General features: G+C 56.9%; 2 protein-coding genes across 3 annotated transcripts in view; one reads left to right on the top strand and one right to left on the bottom strand.

Moving 5' to 3' along the window:
- Positions 1 to 11,440, top strand: part of CCNK (cyclin K) — a 29,630-nt gene extending 18,190 nt beyond the window's left edge. Inside the window, exons 5-12 of one of the 2 annotated variants that reach the window (XM_081549789.1) lie at positions 2,552 to 2,657; positions 3,151 to 3,208; positions 3,965 to 4,134; positions 4,452 to 4,723; positions 5,366 to 5,399; positions 7,399 to 7,452; positions 7,790 to 7,861; positions 10,121 to 11,440. In XM_081549789.1, the coding sequence (XP_081405915.1) occupies positions 2,552 to 2,657; positions 3,151 to 3,208; positions 3,965 to 4,134; positions 4,452 to 4,723; positions 5,366 to 5,399; positions 7,399 to 7,452; positions 7,790 to 7,861; positions 10,121 to 10,746 (1,392 nt within the window). In that variant the 3' untranslated portion in view covers positions 10,747 to 11,440. The remainder of the gene's footprint in view (positions 1 to 2,551; positions 2,658 to 3,150; positions 3,209 to 3,964; positions 4,135 to 4,451; positions 4,724 to 5,365; positions 5,400 to 7,398; positions 7,453 to 7,789; positions 7,862 to 10,120) is intronic. The other variant, XM_081549790.1, reaches the window with a different exon arrangement.
- A 425-nt stretch (positions 11,441 to 11,865) lies between these two features.
- CCDC85C (coiled-coil domain containing 85C) overlaps positions 11,866 to 22,626 on the bottom strand; it is a 77,870-nt gene continuing 67,109 nt past the window's right edge. Inside the window, exons 3-6 of the mRNA XM_081549791.1 lie at positions 20,916 to 21,023; positions 16,541 to 16,636; positions 15,666 to 15,764; positions 11,866 to 14,872 (exon numbers count right to left, since the gene is read on the bottom strand). Of these exons, the coding sequence (XP_081405917.1) occupies positions 14,783 to 14,872; positions 15,666 to 15,764; positions 16,541 to 16,636; positions 20,916 to 21,023 (393 nt within the window). The 3' untranslated portion in view covers positions 11,866 to 14,782. The remainder of the gene's footprint in view (positions 14,873 to 15,665; positions 15,765 to 16,540; positions 16,637 to 20,915; positions 21,024 to 22,626) is intronic.

Below are 22,626 nucleotides of genomic sequence, written 5' to 3'. Positions count from 1 at the left end.
CTACTTTCAGCCTTAACCCCCTGTACCAGCGCATCAGGAACCTGAGACCCGGGCCAGGCACAGAGAGGCAGAAGGTCTGCGGCTCAGTGCCCAGAAGCCAGCAAGTGGGGAATGGCCGTGCTCATCAAGCTTTTGATGCAGGCCAGCTTGACCCACATGGGCAGAGGGGCTTTGTAGCCCACACTCGGCTTTCTCACGTGCAGTCTCCCTACACCTGACTGGGTGTCAGGGCCAAAGGAAAGAAGCTGGGTCTGGGAGCAGTGAGGACACTGATAGACACTATCTCGATGGAGAAGAGAAGAGGGCGGTTTGGAGGGAGGCCATGTAAGCACTTAAGAAAAATAAGGTCCTGCCTGAATCATGTCCTAATAAACTTTGCCCAAACTGTGTGATTTCTCCCTGTTAGGTTAATCTCTCATGTACTCAACAAATATTTGTTCCAGGCTCTGTGTTAAGCATTAGACATAGGTAGCAGTAGGGCTTTCCTCATAGCTCAGTCAGTAAAGAATCTGCCTGCAGTGCAGGAGACCTGGGTTCGATCCCTGGGTCAGGAAGATTCCCTGGAGAAGGAAATGGCAACCCACTCCATATCCTTGCCTGGAAAATCCCATGGACAGAGGAGCCTGGTGGGCTTCAGTCGATGGAGTTGCAAAGAGTCAGTCATGACTGACACAGGTAGCAAAACAGGCATGGCCTTTGCTCTCATGGATTTTACAGTCAAGTGGTGGGATAGATTTTGTAATCAAATATTCAGATAGCCAGTGATCTGCTTATGAGTTGTGATAAATGAATGCTGTGAAAGGTTTTAAAAGGTGTGGTGAGGGCTTTCCATCTGGGAACCTAGGCAGGTGCTCCAGACAGGTAGTACAGGGCTGAGGGAAAGTTCCCTGAGGGATGATGTTGGCACCCGGACCTATAATTATCCCTTTAATTGAGTATCTGAAACACAAAAGGAGGCCAGGCCTTGAGCTGTCTCATAATACTATACTGTATGGGCTATAGTCTGGACACTTGCTAAAGAGTGTTCCCAAATTTAGAAGACATGATGAAGCTTCTGGGAAACAGGTGGTGACAAAACGCTGAGGGGTTGGGGTGGAGGAGACAGTGATGGTGGGATCTTTTTTTTTCCCATACTGTATGAAAGTGTTAAGACTTAAAAAAACTCTCCTGAGAGAACACTTGGGGAACTTGGGTGGAAGCACATTCACCCCGCCTGCCCTGCCATCTGGAATAACTCTTGTGGTAGAATCGTCTGCCTTCTGTGAACTGATACCATACTTGAACCTAAAACCAGTTATCTACATGGCTTCTCTTCCCAGAGTTAACAGATTTATGTAACTGTTAACGATGAGATTGTCAGTCTCTCAAAAACCCTTTCTTCTTCAACTCAGACAAGTGATTCTAATTTTTCTTGCCACACAGAGCATCTTGATAGTATTTTACAATCAAGTGAAATTGTCTTAATGTAAGTGCTCAGTCAAGCTGTACAGCAGTTGAATTCAAGAAGTTCTTGTTTATTAATTAGTTAGGAAGTGTAATCAAAAGAGATTCCATTTACAATAACAGCAGTAAAATATATCCAGGAGTAAACCTTAAAAGAAATTTATGGAAACCATGTTGGGGCTGGGAGACTTTAGAACTATGAAAGGACTGGAAAGAAGATTTTCATAAATAAATTTTTGATAGGAAGATACAGTGTAATTAAAAGATCCATTCTATAAATCAGTGAGTTCCCAATCAGAACATAGTGGCCTTCATTTTTTCTAGAACAGTACCAAATAAAATACTAAAATGCAGGTGTTAGGGAGAACATGCAAAAACAAGAAATGTTTTTTAAAAGTGAAGTAATAATTGATCTGTCCCTTCCAAATGTTTAATCTCTTTGGTCCTGGTACAGAAATAGACAAACAGATCAACGAACAAAAAAAAAGATTGTATGTGAACACACACGTGTATATGTATAGGTAGCTTAGGATGTAGTTTGGTAAAAGAGAAAATGGTGATTTATTCAATAAATGACATTGGGAAAGCCTGTTTCAGGAAGGTGAAAGATTAAAACACAGTAATGATGTGCCCCATTCACATACACACTTTTAACTGATACAATTCCCTGTCCAAGTATGCATGAAGCTGCCACTGTTATAATCTTTCTTGCTTAAAATTTTCAGTGTAAATGCCTGAAAGATTGCATTTTTTAATGGAGGTTTGGAAGGAAACCAAGGTTTATTAATGTATCTATAAAGTAAAGATCTGCTCTGTAAAGGGGGCTCATGTATATTGAAAGTAATAACATTTCTGAGAATGTTTACTTTGTTTCCAATAGTTTTAAAAAATTAACTGATTGTTTTGTTTTCCTACTTGTAGTTCTTTTGAGAATTTTATCATCTCCTGAGCATGTTAAAGGCCTAAGTAGGAGAGAGGAGAAAGGGAATGAAAAATAGTTTCTCAAATAGAACTTGGGAGAGAGAATAAAAGGAAAGCTCACTTTTTTAATACTGTTTCAGACCTGTGACTGAAATTACTACACCAGCATTTGTTATTTCATTTTTAGGAAGAAGTAATGGTTCTGGAGAGAATCTTACTGCAGACCATAAAGTTTGATTTACAGGTAGAACATCCATACCAATTCCTACTCAAGTATGCAAAACAACTCAAAGGTGAGAAGAAAAAACCTTATGAAGAGAACCTCTTCATTCTGAAATCATCCTTATAATAATGTAATGACACTCAGATTACACTTTTCAAGAGAGAAAAGCAGAAAGTTCAATGTGTGAAGTACCCAGGCCATAGCTGGCCAGACAGTTCATATTATAGCTGCTAATGCTGTTTCCTTTTATGTATAAACAGACTCTGTCATCCAGTTGCCAAGTGATATGAGGCAGGAAAATGAGTCAGAATTTTTTAAATAGCCTAATAAAATCAGCCTCAGAGCCAGGTTTCCCATAAATGGTGGTTCAGCGTGGGTCATGCAGAAAGAGAACAGTTAGGACCTGGGCCCGCTCGTCTGTCCTTGGCTCCCCTGCAGCAGCCCTTTGCTGTGTTAGGACTGCTGCTGAGCACACGGGAGACTTTAAATAAGTACTTGTTGCCTCTCGTGCATTGTTTTTTCTTTCTATTGCTACTAATTTGCCTTTTCTTTCCCATCTCTAGGTGACAAAAACAAAATTCAAAAGTTGGTTCAAATGGCATGGACATTCGTCAATGACAGGTACACATGTTCACATTGGTTTAATCGTAGTGTTTTCAAACAGGCAGGGACTTCATGTGTCATCTAACCCGAACCCCTTATTTTGTACTGAGGAAACTGACTTGCCCCAGCTTTAGGGCTGAGTGCATGGCAAAGCTGGGGTTAAATAAAATCCAGGTCATCTGCTTCCCGGAAGAGGGGTAACATGTTACATCATGGTGGTACAGGATGCTGAAGCCTTACCACCGGCTTGAAACAGAAGTCCAACACAATATACCAGAGAATTCTGACAAGTAAATACTTAAATCCATTTGATTTTGCAAAAGTTGCAGAGTGTGTATCTGCAGTTTTATACTTTTTGTGATGGTTCTAGAGCCTTGATGTTCTTGGAGCCCAGAGATCTAATGAGGTACTGTATGGGGAACAGAATGCCCATGAGTAGCGTTGCCTCACGTGAGGAGAAGGGTCAGCACCAGGATTCTAGCCACTTAAGAACTTAAGCAATTTCACTCGTATTTCACGGCATAGCAGTTTCTGAATGTGCTGGAATTCTTCTGCCTCTTTAGGGAACAAACAGATTAGTAGCCGTAGTTAAGTAACTCATTTCAGTATGTTTAGAAGGCTAAAAACTTGCTTATTAATAATACTGTTTTTGATCACATATAGGGGATTATAAGCAAACAGACATTTGAATATAGCATCTAATCTCCATGCATTCCGTTAGTCATAAGTGTTTGCTCATCCAAGTCAAGTCACCTCTTTTTCTTGTTGAACTAGTCTCTGCACGACCTTGTCACTACAGTGGGAACCAGAGATCATAGCAGTGGCGGTGATGTATCTTGCGGGACGTTTGTGCAAATTTGAAATACAAGAATGGACCTCCAAACCCATGTACAGGAGATGGTGGGAGCAGTTCGTGCAAGACGTCCCTGTGGATGTTTTGGAAGGTACGGGGCATGCTGAGGTTTCTGCAGGCTGATCATTCTTCCCTGGGAGCCTTGAGTCCCAAGAATGGATTTTCCCCAGTAGGTACACGCAAATTGTTCTTTAATTAAATTCTCTAATATAGAGTGTTCATTCTGTCCAAGCGCATTGTTTTGGTGAACTGAAAATGCACACCAGTGCTGTGCACACCAGAGATGGGTGATTTATTAATATAGATACGACCCGGCATAATGGTCCTTGTAGGGGCATCATAGCTGCAAGGGACATGAGATTTTAAAACATCGCCTTGTGAGGAACCCAATTGTTGCCTCTCATTTAGACATCTGCCACCAAATCCTGGATCTTTACTCACAAGGGAAACAGCAGATGCCTCATCACACCCCCCACCAGCTGCAGCAGCCCCCGTCTCTCCAGCCTGCACCGCAGGTGCCACCAGCGCCACCGTCACAGCCGCCTCCAGGCCCCGAGCCGCCCCAGCCCCCGCAGAAGGACTCACAGCCGCCGGCCCAGCAGCCGCCGCCGCCGCCTGCCCAGCCGCCCAAGAAACCGTCCCCGCAGCCTAGTCCCCCCCGGCAGGCGAAGCGTGCCGTGGTGAGTGCGCTGGCTAGCACCGGGGGCGGCCGGCTTCCCAAGGCAGCCCCCACACACACACACACACCGCGTGTTCCCCTTGCTGAGAGATCACACGGAACTGCAACCTCGCCGTCTGCATGTCCACGGGCAGCTGGACCGCTGGTGTGGTGGGAGGAGAGGCGCCTCTGGGAGCCAGGGCAGCTCTGTCCTCCAGCCACTGCCGTTGCTGTGTCGCGGCCCCAGAACTTGCCAGGGGTCATTTGCACGTCCGCACACTGACTGCTGGGGTAGGCGTCTCCCCTGTGTAGTGACTCGGGGTATTTGTAAAGGTCCCTCTCCACAGTAGGGGGAAGCCCTGCGGGACAGAGGCAGGGCAGCAGGCCCCACTCACCACGGTCCCAACGGCTCGAGGAGGGCTCGGGGCTCACTGTGCAGAAAAGCTAGTCCTTCTGTCCGATCTGTCCGATTTGAGAGGGAAAGAGGAAGGAGGCAGAAACAGTGATCTGTCAGTGCTTGGTTTGCTCGGCAGGTTCAAGCCAAAGTTCATTTTTGTCTGAGGCCGTGTTCTGGCTGTGATTCTGCAGTGCCTGAATGATCAGTTTTTCTGATTATTACTTTTCAGAGTCTTGGTTAACCACTGTGTATTTTCTTTTGTAACAGGTTGTTTCTCCCAAAGAAGAGAACAAAGCAGCAGGTAATTTGCTGTTCTTGTGTTTCCTGTTTTAGTTTTATGTGTTGTTTATCAAAACTTTAAGTTCAGTCGCTCAGTCGTGTCCGACTCTTTGCGACCCCATGAACCGCAGCATGCCAGGCCTCCCTGTCCATCACCAGCTCCCGGAGTCTACCCAGACCCATATCCATCGAGTCAATGATGCCATCCAACCATCTCATCCTCTGTCATCCCCTTCTCCTCCTGCCCCCAATCCTTCCCAGCATCAGGGTCTTTTCAAATGAGTCAACTCTTCACATCACCAGTAGCAAATTTCACGTTGGAGCCCACCAAAAATTTTACCCTACCTGCCTTGTCTTCTCTGTGTATTCCTTGACTGTGTGTTTTTGGATTGTACTGTAATAGAAAGTGTCAGTACAAAGAAAAACACTAGTGGCAGTGAAAACGTGCTCAGTAACATACAGTCGTTCCTTGGTATCGTGGGGTTGGGGGCAGGGGGGCTTCCGGGACCCGCCTTGGATACCAGACTCGCAGATGCTCAAGTTTCATAGTCCGCCCTCCCTGTCTGCAGATGCGAGGAGCCAACTGTATATCAAACTATAATTAGGAATGTAGGTGAACTGCTCCAGCAGCATTTATTTTTGAAGGTTAGTTAAGCCCACCACAGTCAACAGTGAAGGCCCCTGGCCGAGCGGCGTGCAGGCAGAGAGGAGGGGAGCCACGAGCCAGGCTGCCGCCTGCTGATCGCAGGGCCGGGCTTCTTTGCGAGGCCTTTTTCCCCATATTTGTGGAGCCCAGAGTTGGTTAACTTGTTTCTGTGCTGGAAACCACAGAGGGAGGGAAGCCTGGAAGATCACAGGGAAGACTAGCGGTGCTTTGCCTCCGACTCAGCCGGCCCCGAGGTGCTGACCCCTGTGCAGGCACAGACCGGGCGTCTGTGTTTCTGATCCTCTCTTTTCTCTGTTGCTTGGTTCCAGGGTAGGAACCCCGGGAATTATTGATTGAACTGTTGTGAGATCTTCACGTTACAGTAAAGCTGCATTTTTCTCAGGATCTTTGGGGAAATGATGAGTTCAGCACAGGGGAGATCTCTTTTTTTTAAGCTCCAGATGGGTGAGCAGCGAGTGTGAGACACAGAAAAGGGGGCTGTGCTCTGTTTCACATGGGTGTGCGATCCTCTGAGCCGGTGGCACGTCTGTGAGAGGCAGAAAGAAGCCCAGTGGGCCTTGGAGGAGGGCAGATGTCAGTCAGCTGGGGCTGACAGGGTGGAGTCTTTAGGTGGATGAAAAGTGACCCGTGGAATTGAGAATGTGGGAGAAAACAGAGAAAGGAGCTTTACTGGACTGTGAGTTAAAAGGGAGTAGCTTTTGCTAGAACTGAAGATGGGATGGAAGCAGTGACCGTGCCCACCTGGTGGAGGGTGGGGGCACCACTGGAGAGGTGTGAGCAGGAGATGGCACGGTCCGAGCTCACTCAGCTCCGGAAGTTTCCTGGCAGCGCTCATAGCACGGAGGCTGGGGAATTGGGTCAGGGGATCTCTCAGGAAGAGGGTAAAGAGGGGCTGTCCCTGGACCTTGAATTCAGCCTGTGTTTGAGACAGGGGAAGCCTTTGAGCAACTCCAGAGGAGAGCGGTGTACAAGCTCAAATAAAGCAAGTTTCAGGAAGAAAGAACCAAAAATACAAACAAAAAAATGGAGTTCTTTTTTGGTTGTATGTACACTCTTTCTACTTGTGACCAGAAGATACTGGACGCAGTGCAGCCTGTCTTGGCCACTTAGCGAAGTAGTCACTGGGGATGCCAGTCCCATGCAGCCGCCTTGCCCCGAAGGGTAGGCCCTGCGCTCTGTCCCAAGTGGTCCCGACTGCTTTGCTGTTAGGTCTGCTCGCCTCCAGTTAATGGGCTGATAACTGGGAGTCAATATTTGTGAGAGAAAATAAACTCGGATGTGCCTGAGCAAAAATGAAACAGCGGCAGTTGCTCCTGTGCACACTCGGGGCCTTTCTTTGTGTTCTCTGTGTTAGGGTGGACCCCGATGGATACCACTTGGCACCTGAGATTCACTCCACTTCTCTCAGGTCATTTGGAGGGCTTGTCTTAGGTGGTCAGGAGAAAACTGGGCAGATACGGAAAACGGGCTGGCCATTTTTGTTTTGGTGGGGAGGTGGTGAGAGGTGTGGGGTGTGGGGGAGGTGGGTGTAGGGGGATGTATTTGTTTGATTTCCTTTTTGTTCTTTGAAAAGGATGGTTTAGCCAGTCTGTCCTCAGCTTCCCTTAAAGCCTTCATATCTGCCTTTTCCCCCAAAAAATTCCTTAACAGTACATTTTTCTCTTCCTTCTCTCTCTCTCTCTCTCTGTGTGACATGTTTATTCTACATGAAGAGTAGCTTTTTAAAATCTATTTTTTCTTTTTAGAACCACCACCACCTAAAATTCCCAAAATCGAGCCCACTCACCCTCCGCTGCCTCCAGCCCATCCACCTCCAGGTAAGTGCTGCTGGTCTCTAGGAAGACCAGCTTTTCTCTCTGCCGTTTTGAAGGACAGATTTTGGAAGTCCTGGGGACAATTTCTCGAAGAATTACAGAAGTTTTAAAAAGACATTAATGACCTGGGTGTGGATACTTGCTCAGTGTTGTCCAACTTTTTGCAACTCTATAGCCCGCCAAGCTCCTCTGTCCACGGAATTCTCCAGGCAAGAATAGTGGAGTGGGTTGCAATATCCTTCTCCAGGGGATCTTCCCGACCCAGGGGATGGATCCAGGGTCTCCTGCATCACAGGCAGATTTTACTGTCTGTGCCACCAGGGAAGACCCTGGAACACAAAGAGGGTTGAGGCGGGTGGGTGATGGGCTGGGAGTTGGGGAGGGTGCAGACTGACCGGGAGAGATGTGTTCTGACAACCCCCTTTGTCGTCAGACGGGGTCATCAAAACAGATCTCTCCCGGTCAGTCTGCACCCTCCCCAACTCCCAGCCCCCTCCCCTAACCTCATTCTCCCACTCTTACCCTGACTCCACACCATCCAGCCCCCTCCCCCCTTGCCCCCTCTGGATATATTCTTGTTGTTTCACATTTCTGAAATCACTTGAGGACTCTGCAGCCAGATGCACTTTCCACAGTGGAAACAACTTCCCCTCTGAAAAATTCACAGATTTACACCAAGGGCGGTCCTAATCCTCAGGCCTGAAAAATACTGGAAGTCTTCTCTCCTGTCTCATTCTTGAGGGTCTATTTTCTAGAGCCCCGCATCAGACCCCTAGCTAAAATCAGAGGGCCCCCAGCGGGGAGGCGGCTGAGATAGAGCTCCTGTTGTGAACGGTGCTGGTGGGGGCGGTGTGGGTGCCTCCAGGAAGGAGGGTAAGGGGCATGAGATAGGGGGCTGGACCGGTAGGGGCTCGGGGGAGTCTGCGCTCGGGCTTGATCATCCCAGAGAAATAATCCATGGCTATTTCCACTGACCTGAAATCTCCTTCCCTCTGCCCATCAGAGGTGTAATTTTTCTGGCCTACGTGTAGCTCCAAGAAGCTGCATAAGGTCTACACCCGGGGCTTCCGCCCAGAAGTGGCAACAGTGGTAGCAGCGGCCCCTGCTGCTGCCTCTTCCTCGTCTCTTGTTGCTTCTGTCCCACCCCGCTGGCAAGTGGCCAGGCTCAGCCCCTCTGTGACCGGCGCCCAGGCAGACTGCAACTCCTCTCAGAAAATTGTTTTTTTACAGCTAGATAAGTTTGAGGATGTTGTGAATTCTAAGTATATCTGAATATTCTCTGATCTCTTGCATCCAGAGATGGTGAACTACCCAGGAGAAATGAATTTAGAATTAGTTTTAGGAAAACAACAGCCCTGCCAACTTAGGAACATTGTCCAGATCTGGGCAGGAGCACAGTAGACCTCAGACTGGCGTCTGCTTCCTGTTGGCGGAGTCTCTTCTCAGTACACTTGGAAGAGGAAGTGGTAGTTTGTGGAGTCATGTGGAAGGGAAGGGATGAAAAGTGCTCCACAGGCACCCAGTGAACTAGGACGCTTCCGCGACGTCACTAGAGATAGAGGCGGGAAGTTGTAAAGAGCTTCCCTTTACCTGTGGCATAACTTTGGAAGGCAAAGGGTTTAGCTGGAGAAGGCGGAAATTGGTGTGTGTTTGCTGAAGGGTGGGAAGTGCTTCAGAGACTTCTGAGCCTCTGGGGTCGTCAGCTCTCCCCGTGGGCTGCTGAGTTCCGGGGAGCTGGGACAGGAGCCGCGCCCTGCAGCCCAGGACACCGGTCAGACCTGCCGCCTGGGGGGGGGGGGGCGTCCAGAGACTGGCCCATGTGTTGTTAACGCCAGGTCACCGGTGTGACCATCTCACAGCACACAGTGATGTGGTCTGGCCCTGGCCTGGGCTCACCTTTCTCTGGGGGCAGAAAGAAGGGGCCCAGCACGTGTTTGTCCTAGATGGGCGGCTGGGGCAGAAGGGGCTTCCTGCATCTCCGGGACTGCTGGTGGCGCCTGCGTTGGGGACCAAGGGAGGCGAGGTGGAGGGCCTGTGTGGCGGAAACGAGGGAACGCGGGCGCAGGCCGTGCTGTCAGGCCGCAGAGGCTGCTTGCTGCTCCCTGGGAAAGTGGTCGACGGCGATGCGACAGGGCCGAGAGCCCCAGGGGGGACTGGGCTGTACATGGAGCCCTGAGGGGGCAGTCGCCCTCGTCTCCACACACCCGGCCTGCTGGGGAGGCAGCGGCCGGGGCCGGCCAGTGACCCGTCTCCCCTCCGCAGACCGGAAACCGCCCCTCGCAGCCGCCTTGGGTGAGGCCGAGCCTCCAGGCCCCGTGGAAGCCGGCGACCTCCCCAAGGTCCAGATCCCTCCTCCGGCCCACCCGGCGCCTGTGCACCAGCCGCCACCGCTGCCGCACCGGCCGCCGCCGCCGCCTCCCTCCAGCTACATGACGGGGATGTCCACCAGTAGCTCCTACATGTCCGGGGAGGGCTACCAGAGCCTGCAGTCCATGATGAAGACCGAGGGCCCCTCGTACGGGGCACTGCCCCCCGCCTATGGCCCGCCGGCCCACCTGCCCTACCACCCCCACGTCTACCCACCCAACCCGCCCCCGCCGCCCGTGCCCCCGCCCCCCGCCTCCTTCCCGCCGCCCGCCATCCCTCCCCCAACTCCTGGCTACCCCCCGCCCCCGCCCACCTACAACCCCAACTTCCCGCCCCCGCCCCCGCGCCTGCCCCCCACCCATGCTGTCCCGCCACACCCGCCCCCGGGCCTGGGCCTGCCGCCGGCCAGCTACCCGCCCCCGGCGGTGCCCCCAGGGGGACAGCCCCCGGTGCCCCCGCCCATCCCCCCACCCGGCATGCCTCCCGTCGGAGGGCTGGGGCGGGCAGCCTGGATGAGATAACCTTGACGCCTCTCTTTTCCTTTGTTGTTTTTTTTAAGAAAAGTTTTTCTAATCGACTTGAAAAGTAGTTTAAGTGGGTAAGCAGCAGGGTACCTTGTATGGGAAGAAGTGAACTGGACCCCAGAGATGAAACTGCGGTGGCTCTGCGCACCTGGAGAGTGGGCACAGCGGCCCTCAGCGGGGCCCGGCCCACGCCTGCTGTGACCCGACCGCCTCTCTGCTCTCAGCCGCGTCCTCGGGTCCTGCGCTGGGTTACTTCACACTGGCGAGAATGTTCACCAGCCATGTTGTCTCAACACATAGCCTCAGTGAGGAGTGCATTTCCTTCTAGAAACCAGTGCCTATTTCCAGTAGTCCAGCTCCATCTGAAGTCAAGCTCTTGTCATTGCTGTCATTCATGGTGTTCTCTCCCATGGCTCCCAGGTCAGGTGAACCACTGATTTAGAGAGAACCCACATCCTTTGTGTTCAGGTTACTCTGAAGGGGTTGCCTTGCTTGGATGGCTCTATTCTTTTTCCTCCAGGGAGAAAGGGAGAAATGTTCTTGGAAGTAATGTATGTTTACATCAATTTGCAAATTCCTATACATAGAGATATATTTTTTAAGTGTGAATGTAACAACATACTGTGAATTCCATCTTGGTTACAAAGGAGACTCCTTCAGTCAGTTACCCAAATAAAAATCAGTTCTGAAATGGCCCCTTTCATTTGTTATGGGCAGAAGGCAGGGCTCCAGGCCTTAGCAGCCCTGGGGTTTGCAGTCCAGAAGCGGGTCTTCTTCCTGGGGGTTCTGGGGGTACAGGAGCAGGCCATGGAGGAGTGCCCCCAGGACATGGCCCAGGAGGACCTTTGGGGGCCAGCCTCGCACATCAGGCACCGGCTTGGGTTTCTTGGGAGGAAGTGGTTGAATGTGATACTGGTTTGGGCCTGTCCGTCTCCCGCCATAGATGGGTCCCTGGGTCAGACCCAGGTTTAGATTGGAAACCCTTTCGCCACCTGGTCTGTGACTGGAGGCCCTGGAGCAACAGGCGTCGGCCCCATCATCTGCCCTGAGGGACCCCACCATCCGCCCCGAGGGGCCCCATCCCCAGAGATGAGTGAGCACTGCGCAGGCGCCGCGGAGGCTTGCAAAGAGCCTTTATTTATCTAGCGCAAAGTATACACTATCACAATCTTCTCTGTTACTCCTTTTACTAAAATAGTTCAAATCAATGTTTTTACCACACTATCAAAAAGTTCTATTTCTTTGTCTCCCCCCAAATCAAAGTGGTTCAATAGAAGGTAGAAACGGGCATGGGAGTCCAGGGCTACCGGCGCCGCCGGGAGCCGCGGCGGGGTCAGCCCGGCGCTCCAGCCGTCACGTCCCACGGAAGACAGAGCGTGGCTGCCGGCCCCGGGGCGGGAGCCAGGCACGCGCCCACTCCAGAGAGCAGCACAGATACTTCCCCCACGTTATGAAAAATAGACACTTCTACCGCTCTGCAGTCATGCATTTCCTTTGTTTCTTTAAAAAAAAAAAAGTCAGTAGTATGCATGGTTTCCTCTCAAGTTTTCAAGGAAGAAAAAAAAATGAAAGGTCACTTTTCTCTTTCAAACACTGATGTGTGGCTAATAACTTTTGGATAAAAATGTGCTCAGTGGATTCCGATTCCAGGATGGGCCTGGCCACCTGGGATGAGGCTGGAAGGGTGACATCCATCACAGTGGGGATGAAAACAACAGCACAGGTGTCCCATGGGGCTCCGGCCACAAGAGGATCTACAACAGGGACCGTCTCGAAAGGACACCCCACCCACGAGCTTCAGAGCTAAGGCTCCAGATGGGAGGAGGGGTGCCAAGGTCGCCCTGCGCACACTCCCTGCTTAGTGGCAGAGCTGGGACTCCCCTGAGCTGGCCCCCGGGACCGTCCTCCCAGCCGTGGGTTCCTGCCGCAGCCACAGCCCCAGGCCCGGCATGGACCGGGCAGAGGCGCTGCAGGCTCTTCAACAGCTTATGTGAACGAGATGGTGTCACAGTTGCGGCTGTGTCCTGGAAAGCCGTTCCCAGGCAGCGCTGGCTCTGGACACAGGCAGGGAGCAGGAGAGAGACCTGGCACCTGCCAGAAACGCCTGCCCCGGCCCTGGTCGCCACCGCAGCATTAGGGGCAGGGTCACCTCCCTGGAAAGGTCCCTTTGAGGCTGTTCCCAAGGTGAGTTTGCAGGAGACCTGCAGGTACCAGGACACCTGACTTATTGCTTATTTTCAGTGGTGGCCAAGCCAACCTGACCCAAACGTGACACACGGGGTTCTCGGACATGGCTCCCACCCAGGAGACGGGGGGGGGGGGAAGGGGCGCAGCTCTGCCCTCCAGCTCACTGCCCACCTGGGTAGGAATCACCTAGCTCCCAAGTGCACACCCCTAGAGACGGGGAGCTCACCACCTGGCTCACCTCCTCCCAGGGCGCCCACAGCTTCCTGCGACGCCTGGGGCAACAGGACCACTGACGCCGTCAGCAACGCCCACTTGGCACTGCACGGACGTGGGCCTCTCCCCGGGACTGCCCACCCAAGGGTGCCGACGGCAGACAGGCAGTGGGGACAGCTCCCAGTCCCCACTGGAGGGAGATCCAGGGCAGCCTTGTCCATCCTTTCGCCTGGTCCCCGTCCCTCATGTGAGCCTGGACAAGGCCTGCCCAATGCCAAGGCAGCGTCTCAGACCCCCCGAGCTCTCAGTACCGCTGAGGCGCAGGGGTCAGCGGTGCTGGAGGAACTGGAAACGCAGAGGCGCCAGGGCTGTGACAAGGGTGGTCCGTCCCCGCCTTCCAGGCTCTGGGATCGCATGTGTTAGGCGCCCCCCCTCCCCAATCACTTCCCCCTCTGGGCCTCACTCCCCTCACACATAAATTTTAACATTTACATGTCTCACTTTACAGTTTTATACATGGTCATTTTACACTGAAGGTCTTATTTGATCCCCAGAGCCCTACAAGGAGGGCCTTAGGCTGCGCCCTCAGTAGGAGAGGACACTGAAGCTCAGAAAGGGAGGTGGCCACCCACCGAGGAGGGGGGCAAGGCAGCAGGACTCAGCTGGGGCCTCGGCCCCCACGGCTCGCCCCCCCCACCAGCCGTTCCTCCAGCAGGAGGGTTCTCACTGGCCCCCATGCTGTGCGTGAGCTGCTGGCCTTGATCCTCTGGGTCCTCCTTTTCCCCCACCAGGGGCCCAGAGATGCTGAGTGACTTGCTGAAGGTCACACGGGAAAATGAAAGCCAGAGCCCAGGGGTGCTCCTCCCAAGGAGGGCCGAACCCCTTCACCTTCGGCCACGCAGCTCTGCGCACAGTCACCCAGGAGGGGGCCTGGTTCCAGGGGGACCATTCCTGAGCAGAGGCCCGGCCGTGGCCCGGTGCCACCTACGCAGAGGGAGGCCCAGCCCGGAGGCTCTGCAAGGCCCGTTGTGTGAAGTACAGACCCAGAAGTGCCTCGGGCCCTGGGCACGAGGGACCCAGAAAGATGGGGCACCAGCTGGCACAAGGCGAGGGAACACCATGGCCGAGGGTGTGTGGCCAAGGGGGGTGTGAAATCTAAAAACAAGCAGTGGCTGGCAGCAGGGAGGCGCCAGGCCTGGGGGCCAGAGGAGGGGCCACGGCGGAGCCCCCCCTCATCCAAGAGTTGGGGGACTCTGCTTTGGGAGCCAGCGTTCAGGCCCCAGTGGGCGGGTCAGAAGTGGAGCCCCATGGGGCGGTCCGACAGGTGGCAGCCTGGGGTGCCCCTCTGCTGGGGCTGGGCGTCTCCAAGCACCCCTCAGCCTCTCACCAGTGGAGCCTACCGCTGGGCCCTGGAGCAGGAAGGGAGCTGTCCAGGCCACTCTGCTGGGGAGCCGTCTCCCCGGTGTGCTGGTGTCTGAGAGGCAGGAGGGGGCCGTGCCCTGGGCAGCCAGGCAGCAACAGGCAGCGTCCTATGTACAGTTCACGGAGAAAGGAGATGGTGGCTCGGCACGAGGGCCCGCCCATGTCCAGGGTCCCCAGGTGGGGCCAAGTCCACGTCCGTGGGGGAGCGGCCCTACAAAGGCCCTTTGAACTGGTTCCCAGAGAGATGCTGCCGGATGGAGGGCTTGGAGCTGGCAGCATCTCCCAGTTTCCTCCAGACCACCTGTGGGGACGGGGAGGGGGGTGTGGGGGGCTCTGTGAGGGGAAGGCCCACCCTGAGCCGCCCGGGGGCCTGTGTGCACAGACTGCCCTGCTGCTCAAGATCGCCCACGTCCCCCAGAGCCCTGGAGCTGGGGGGGACACAGAGGAGAACCTCAGACCTGGTCTGCACACGCCCACCCTCACCACCATGCTCCCCACCCCGCGCAGATCACGTCTGGGTGCGGACCTGGCCTCACGGTGGTCCAGTGGGGTCTACAGACCCGGGGCGGGGGTGGGGTGCGGGCAGAGGAGGGGGACTCAGGACACGCCACCCTGAGTGAGGCCCGGGTCAAGGATCCTCCCTCGAGGTCCACAGGGACAGCACGCGTGGACCAGGCGGACCGGGAGGAGGACGCTCTGCCTCCCCGAAGCCCCAGAGGAACCCAGCTTCCCAAAGCCAAGGCAGCCCGGGCTGGGGGGTCTCGCAGAGCAGAGAGGGTCCCACGGGCACCCAGAGTCTGAGCACCACCTGTGCGCCGGCAGCCAGACCGACACCAGGGGACAGGGGTCAGGGGTCAGGACCCACAGAGCGAACCAGACCAGGATCAGGGACTCTGTTCTCAGGGAGGGGAAGCGGGGAAGAAGGAAGGTGGGGCAGGGAAGGGGGGAAGGGAGGGGGAGGAGAGGAGGAGAGCGGAGAGGGGAGGAGGGGTGAGGGACAGAGAGAGGCCAGGGCTCCTGGAGCCCCAGAGCCTGCCCCCAGCCCCTCGCCCCTCCAGCAGGGACCCAGCCGGCGCCCCGCCCCGGAACCTCACGTTGCACATCTCGCGGACGATGGCCTTCTCCTTCTCGCTCAGGTCCTCCTCACAGCTGTCCTGCAGCGGCCGGTCGAGGTTTTCATGCACCTCCAGGACCTGAAGGGGGAGGTCCCCGGGTCACCAGGCAGGCTCTGGGTGGGTCGCCCCGAGCCCCAGCTTCCCGGGCTGTGCTCAGAAGTGGAAACCCCAAGCCATGAGGTCGTAGGATGGTGGGGCGGGGGGTGTGGACAGGCCTGAGGGCCAGGTCGTCCTTCCTCCCTAGGGGGGGTCTGCTCCCCTCGGGCATGCAACACCACATGCGGGAGCGGACCCCATGTCAGGACTGGGGGCTGAGGATGGGTCACCTGGGGGCAGGGTAGGAGGCGGGGTGGGGACAGCCCCCACATGGGGGACTCCCTCCCCTGGCAGGCCCCGGCCCCTGCTGGGGCCTCAGGATGGCCCCATCACCCTCTTGGGGGGCGTACACCCCAGGCCCCACGTGCACAGGCGCGAGTGTGCCGTGACCATACCAACGGGCTGGGCTTACCCCCGGGTCCTGTGTTCATGAGCACCGCAGTGGGAGACGCACCCCAGGACGCCCCTGGAGGTGCAGGAGGAGCACTGGGCCACAGCCCCCACCTTGGCCCCTGAGCAATGCCCACCACCCCCACCCGACCTCCCCCAGGCCTTGGCGCCCCCAGCTGCCACCTGGCACTCCCAAACCCCTCCCCAACAGTGTTCCAGGCAGCCACGGCCCCCCGCCTCCCTGCCCTGCTGCTCAGCGGCCCCGAGGCGGCAAATGTGGGGTCCAAGGTCACAGAGTCCAGAAGAGCAGCAGGGTCCGGGGTGGGGGCCCTGTGAGGGAGGGGGAGGCATCAGGGCCGGGTCCTCACCTTCATCGCGTGCACCACGGCCTCGGGCTTCTGCCCCACGGAGCTGTAGCCGCTGGAGGGGGGCGAGGGCAGCTCGGGAGCCGGGCAGGCTGGGCCCTGCGGGAACGGACTGCATCTGAGCTCGGAGCTCACCCTGGCTGGCTCCCGGGAGCAGCCACGGGGCGACCAGCGGCCAGCAGAGGGCCTTAAGTCTGGGCCAGGGCCCAGGTGGAGGAAACGGGGGCTGAAGTGATGGAGGAAGAGGAGGCCGGGAGAGGAAGGGATCCAGCCTCCGGTCCCCTGCCTGCCCTGCCTGCCTGTGTTGGAGGCTGAGCTTCTGCCCAGCTTCTCTCGGGCAAGGGGCGCTGGCCAGGCGGCCATGGGGCAGGAGGCAGGCCTTCAGGCTGGGGCTGGAGTGGGAGACCCCAGGCTCCAGAGCAAGGTCAGGAAGGACTCAAGGCCGCACGGAAGGAGCTCACACTCGAGACAGCTGGAGCCCTGGGGCCAGCAGGAGCCAGGAGGTCAGGAGACACCGGGCCAGGGCCAGAGATAAAGCAGCAGGTGCTGGAAGCCAGAGAGAAAACACCAAGAACGCCCCAGGGAATGCATGAAGGGAGAGGACCCTGGAGTCCTCAGGCGTCCCTCTCATCTCTGAGTCTTGGTTTTCTTCTCCATCAGCCGCCCGATGACCCCTCCGGAGACCAGGCCAATTCAGGGAGCTCAGCCAATGAGGCCATGGCCCCAGGATCCTGCCCAGCCAGGCGGCACTGTGCAGGGACCCTCGGGATCTGGAACCTTCCACCACCAGCAGCCAACCTCTGCACTTGCCCCACCTGCCAGCATGGCCTGGACCTGCTCCCAGGGGAGCCTGGCAGGATTGCTTTGCTCCCGGTTCCACGCAGAAGCCAAGACCCCCCAAGAGCCCACAGCCCTGGGGTCTGGGAAAGCTGGGCCTGGGCATGGTTCCCAGGGGAGGCCCAACCCACTCTATCTCGGTCTCTGTCTCTCAACCAGGGTCTGTGTATGTCCCAAGGTGTGTGCAGAGCCCTGGGACGCTGTTTCCTAACTCTGGCCCAGGCTGCCTGGTCTCTGGTGTCATACAGGGGAACCAAACAGGGTCCTGGCGGGGGGGGCGGGGACTGGAGGGGGTGTGGGCCACACCCAGGTGTGCACCTGGGACAGAAGGCTGCGCTCCCCGCACCGGCCAGCAGGGGGCGACGGTCACACACGTACAGCCCCAGAAGGCGCCTGGCCCTTGGCGGCTCTGGGCTCAGGTCCGGTCTGTGCCTGGGGTTCCCTGAACTGCCTGCTCCCCAGAGGGACAGGTTCCTGGAACAAAGGGCAGGAGTGGCTGGGGGAGGCTGTGCAATCCAGCCCTTTCCTGGGCCTCCTCGCTGGGCCAATGGCAGGTGCTAATGGGGCTTCCCTGGTGACTCAGATGGTAAAACGTCTGCCTGCAATGTGAGAGATCCAGGTTCAATCCCTGGGTGGGGAAGATCCCCTGGAGAAGGAAATGGCAACCCACTCCAGTACTCTTGCCTGGAAAATTCCATGGACGGAGGAGCCTGGTGGGCTACAGTCCATGGGGTTGCAAAGAGTCGGACACGACTGAGCGACTTCACTCACTTAATGAGTGTGTGGAGGAGCAAAGCCACCACCAGACACCAGTCAGGACTGTGAACTTGAGAGCATTTCCCAAACCAGCTCACCCTGGCAGACTCCCCCAGTCCCAGCCTGGAAGGCCCAAGGATGCCTCCCCAGCTCCCTAAGTGCCCACTCAGAGCAGGGCAGCCCACCGAGGACTGACTGCAACCCTCTGCGCGGAAGCTGTCTTTTCTATGCACCCATTTTACAGATGAGGTGGGGAAGGCTGCAAGACTTGCCTGAGGCCAAACAGCTAGTAAACCAGGGGGCCCGAGCCTCCAGCCCGTGGCTGTGGGACGTCAGGACCAGCGCCCAAAGTGGGGAGACAAGTATACACCCCAGAGAACTGAACACAGACGTCCACACAAGTGCCCCGTCCGGGGGGTATTCAGAGAAGCGCAATCAGGAAGCAAAAATGGAAACAGAGCCATGCACAGCAACTGACAAACGGCTGAACAAAACGTGGGTACCCGCCTGGCAGGGTGCTGCTTGATAAGAAAAACGAACGAAGCTCTGACACCTGCTACAGCGTGGATGCACCCTAGTGCTCAGAAGCCAGTGACAAAGAGTGACACGTTCTATGCTTCCATTTATATGAAATATCCAGAAAAGGCAAACGGAGAGGCAAGAAGTAGATTAGTGATTGTCAGGGGCTGGCAGGAGCGGGTGGGGAGGGCTTGCTAATGAGTACGGGCTTGCTTTCTGGGGTGAGGGAGACATTTTGCTGCGATGATGGCATGGATCTGTGAAGATACTAAAATCCACTGAAATGGACACAAAATAGCCTCAGAGAAGGCATGCCCACACCCAGGTACGGAAGAGACAGCGCCCCTGGCAGCGTCAGAGAGCAGAGGGTCCGCCCCACACAAGCCTCTTCTCCTGGTGCTTCCATACGCTGGACACGGGGCTCAGAGCCCAGCCACTCCAGAGGCTCCATGCCCCCTAAACAGCCCGAGAGGCCTGGACCACAAGCCTCCACCCGAGCTCCGGCCACTCTGCGGTGGCCTCCCACGAGACACCCCAACCCTCCCCCTCTGCCCCAGGAACCTGCCCCCCAGCCTCAGTGGAGCTGCGGGCTGGCCCCTGGCCTCCAGGCCCAGCTTGGCCTGGGTGCTGGCATGGACTACCACGCAACCCTCGCAATCCACCCCACCTCACCTCTGTGGGCCTCAGCTTCCTTCCCTCTGAAGTGGGGTGACAACCCCTGGCCACGCAGGGAGGCCTAAGGGAGGCCCATGGAGCCCCTCTTAAGGCCTCCTTCAGGCAGCCTTCCAGAAGCCTCCCTCCCTCTGAAAGCCCAAGCAGGACTGTCAAGGCCTCAGGGGCTCAGCCTGGAGGAGCGAGCTTCCTCTGCTCACCTCCCACAGGCCTGGCACATCACGGGAGCCAGCCAGGCTTGCACAGGACTTTACAGTTTGCACAGCACTTTATAGTTTGCAGCCTGCCGAGCCTTTAGCACACAGTACCATCAGTGGTGAGGATTCCCACAGGCCAGGGAGAGGGTACGAAGGGCTGGGGAGCCGCCCCCTGTGGGGGCGACGCTGGGCTTTTCAGAGCCCTTCATCAGGAAGCAATTGGAGCCTCATTGAGCCACGGGCTCCTGGGTAAATATTTGGATTATCTGTCGTCAGCGGGCTTTGCCGCCTCCACAGCGTCAGCAGCTACATTCCTGGAGAAGGTGCGAGGCCTCGGAGAGAAACTGTAGAGGGTTCCACCGGCAGCCAGCAGCGGCGCCAGCCCACTCCCGCCAGCTCGGAGTCCCAGGGGGCGCCCCAGGCTCGCCCTCACTGGCTGGGGTGGAGGCGGGCAGCAGGGCCGGGACCCTGGGGGAGAGTCAGGCCCACTGTGACCTCAGGCCAGCTTGGTTTCCTATCTGTTCCGTGGGGACAGTCAGGTCCCTGCCCTGTGATGGGATTTCTGGGAGTGGGGAGAGCCCGGCATGGCCCTCCACGTAACGGATGCTCAATAAACCTCACACGGCTCACCCGAACGCGTGCTTCTGGGGGAGGTGGTTTTGCACATTCACCGATTTGTGCAGTTAGCCAACAGAACACTTTCATCACCTCCTCCCCGCTCCCCGCAGCCCCTGGCAACCACTCAGGCACTCTCTGCCTCTATAGATCCCTGCCTTCTGCACACTCGGGAGTCATTGGGGATGACGGCGCGTTCACCCACAGGGAGCGGTCCTGAGCTGACCACGCACATCCCAGGAGCGGGACCCCCGCCGCCCTCCCAGGGCAGGTCAGGGCCCAGGAGAGAACCCAGAACAACTGTGGGGGGCCCTGGCAAGAACTGAAGCACACAAGCATACACTTGAGCTCAAGCCTGGGGTAGCGACCCCCGCACAGACTCGGGCCAGCCCCACCCCAGCCGGGCAGCCTCTCCCTGCTGCTTCCGAGGGACACAGGCCCACGAGAGGCATAGAGAGATGGTGGCCGGGCCTCGTGGCCGCTACACCAGCCTGCGATGCCAAGGACGGCATCTCAAGACGGGCCTCCACCGCCCGCCAGCACACTGGGCCCTTACAAGGCTCCAAGGGTCGAGGGCGGAGGTCAAGGGTCTGGAGCCCAAGCCCTGCCCCAGAAGAGCTTGGGCAGAAGCTCAGGGTCCCAAACTCAGCTCAGCTGTGACCGCCCACATGGCCTTGGGCAGGTCACAAGCGAGCACCGTCTGAGCCTCACCCCTCTGATTCTTCCCAGGGGGTACACGGTCCACCTGGGCATGGTGGGGCCCTTGGGGGAGGGGCACTCACGTTCTGCAGGGAGTCCTGGTAGGAGGGCGGCAGGCTGGACAGCTGGGACTCTGAGTGGTACGGGGAGAAGCCTTTCCGCAGCGTCCTGAACTCCCCAGGGCCCGCCTGCTGCAAGAGAGAGAGAAGGGGGCGGGGTTGGAATGTGGGGTGGGGGGGCCAGGCTGAGGGGGCCGAGGACTGCTGGCCTCTCTGCTGGACGAGACGCCCCCGCCCAGTCCTCGCCTTGGTGGGGCTCCCTCCTCGGGGCACCTGCAGGGCGGTGGCCTAGCCTGTGCCTTCTCCCTTCCCCGCCCCTTCTTTATGCGTCCTCACTGCCGCTGCCATCAGAAGCCCTGGACATCCCTCTCCCCACTCAAGGGTCAGAGCCGCGAGACTGGGGGCTTTGATTCGCTCCCCGCTGCGGGCTTTATAAACATCTGTTGAGTGGCCGAATAAACAGATGAGTGAGTCAGTGGCTCTCCCCACCCTTCTCCACTCTTGTCCCTCTGCGCCAGCATCCTGCACTTGGGGTCCCCCACAAGGCCCGGGGAACAGCCTCTCCAGCCCTGGGGCTCACGTCCTGGGGGGGAAGTCTGCCCACCTCCACGGGGCTGGGGGCTGCCCACGGGGTGAGCCTACACGGTGTTCTGACACTTGCCCACTAGCCTCCACCTTCAGACAGGAGCTCCCAAACGTGCCCCGGGCCTCACCCTCTGTGTCCACAGGAACAAGTGCCACTGGGCTCACGACTAAAGCCCAAGGCATGCTTAGAAGAAGTGGGGAACAGGGGAGAGTGGATGAATCAATGAATGAACAAGCATAGATGTGGCCTTAAGCGGTTCGCTTGGGCAAAGCAACACACAGCACCCCCTACAGAAGCTGGGGCTGGACCCACATGGGGACCCAGGGGTCACGCTCAACCCAGCACAGCCCCTCAGTCCGGCAGAGCAGAAGCCTCCGGGCCCTGAGTCCCTTCACCCTGGAATGGTGTTTCTGACCCCGACACCCTCTTCTACTTCAAAGGAACTCCGGGAACACTGCTGGGCAGATAAACTTCAGCGGAACGTCCCATAAATCAGCAGGCTGTTGAGTTGCCCAAACAAACCCTTAGAGGGGAGGAGGCCAGGGCTGGGGTGAGAAATACAGGCAGCAGCCTCACTGGGGCAGGCGGGGGGGTGGGAGGGGGACCTCCTCCTTCTCATCAGCAACCCTGCCTCGCCCAGAGGCGTCTGCACACACCCTGGCACCCTCTCGCTGGCCACTGGATCCAGGTCCCCGTTTCCCATGGGACCTTCAGCCTCATCGACTCCCTGGGCTCTGCTCTCCCGCGCCCCGTCATGCCCAGGGCCGACCCCCCAAGGCCTCACAGTCTCTAGCGCCCTGTGTCTGCAGGCCAGGAGTGGAGGCAGCCAGGGGAACAGGAGACAGGCGGCCACTCCCTGATTAACCCCCACAACCCAACCCCCACTCCCAGCTCCCGGCGGCTGGAGCAGACACCAGCCACCTAGCTAAGCACGGTTCCCATGGTCTGGGGGCGCCCAGAGTGGGGAGGAGCGGGCAGGGTCTCACCGGGGGACCTCGGGCACAGCTCTCTAAAACTGGGACAGTCACGCCCCATCACAGCCTGTCTAGGTCAACCTGCAGCATCAGCGCCCCAGGCACAGTGACCCTCCCTGGCCTGGCCAGGGGTCTGAGTGGAGAAGCCTCTACCAACAGCCCCCAAAAGAAAGAC

This window comes from Giraffa tippelskirchi, chromosome 12 (genome assembly GCF_054371585.1).
Source record: "Giraffa tippelskirchi isolate mGirTip1 chromosome 12, T2T-mGirTip1v1.2.pri, whole genome shotgun sequence".
Classification (NCBI taxonomy): domain Eukaryota; kingdom Metazoa; phylum Chordata; class Mammalia; order Artiodactyla; family Giraffidae; genus Giraffa; species Giraffa tippelskirchi.
The sequence above is the reverse complement of the archived record's forward strand: the minus strand, read 5'-3'. Positions and strand labels throughout refer to the sequence as shown.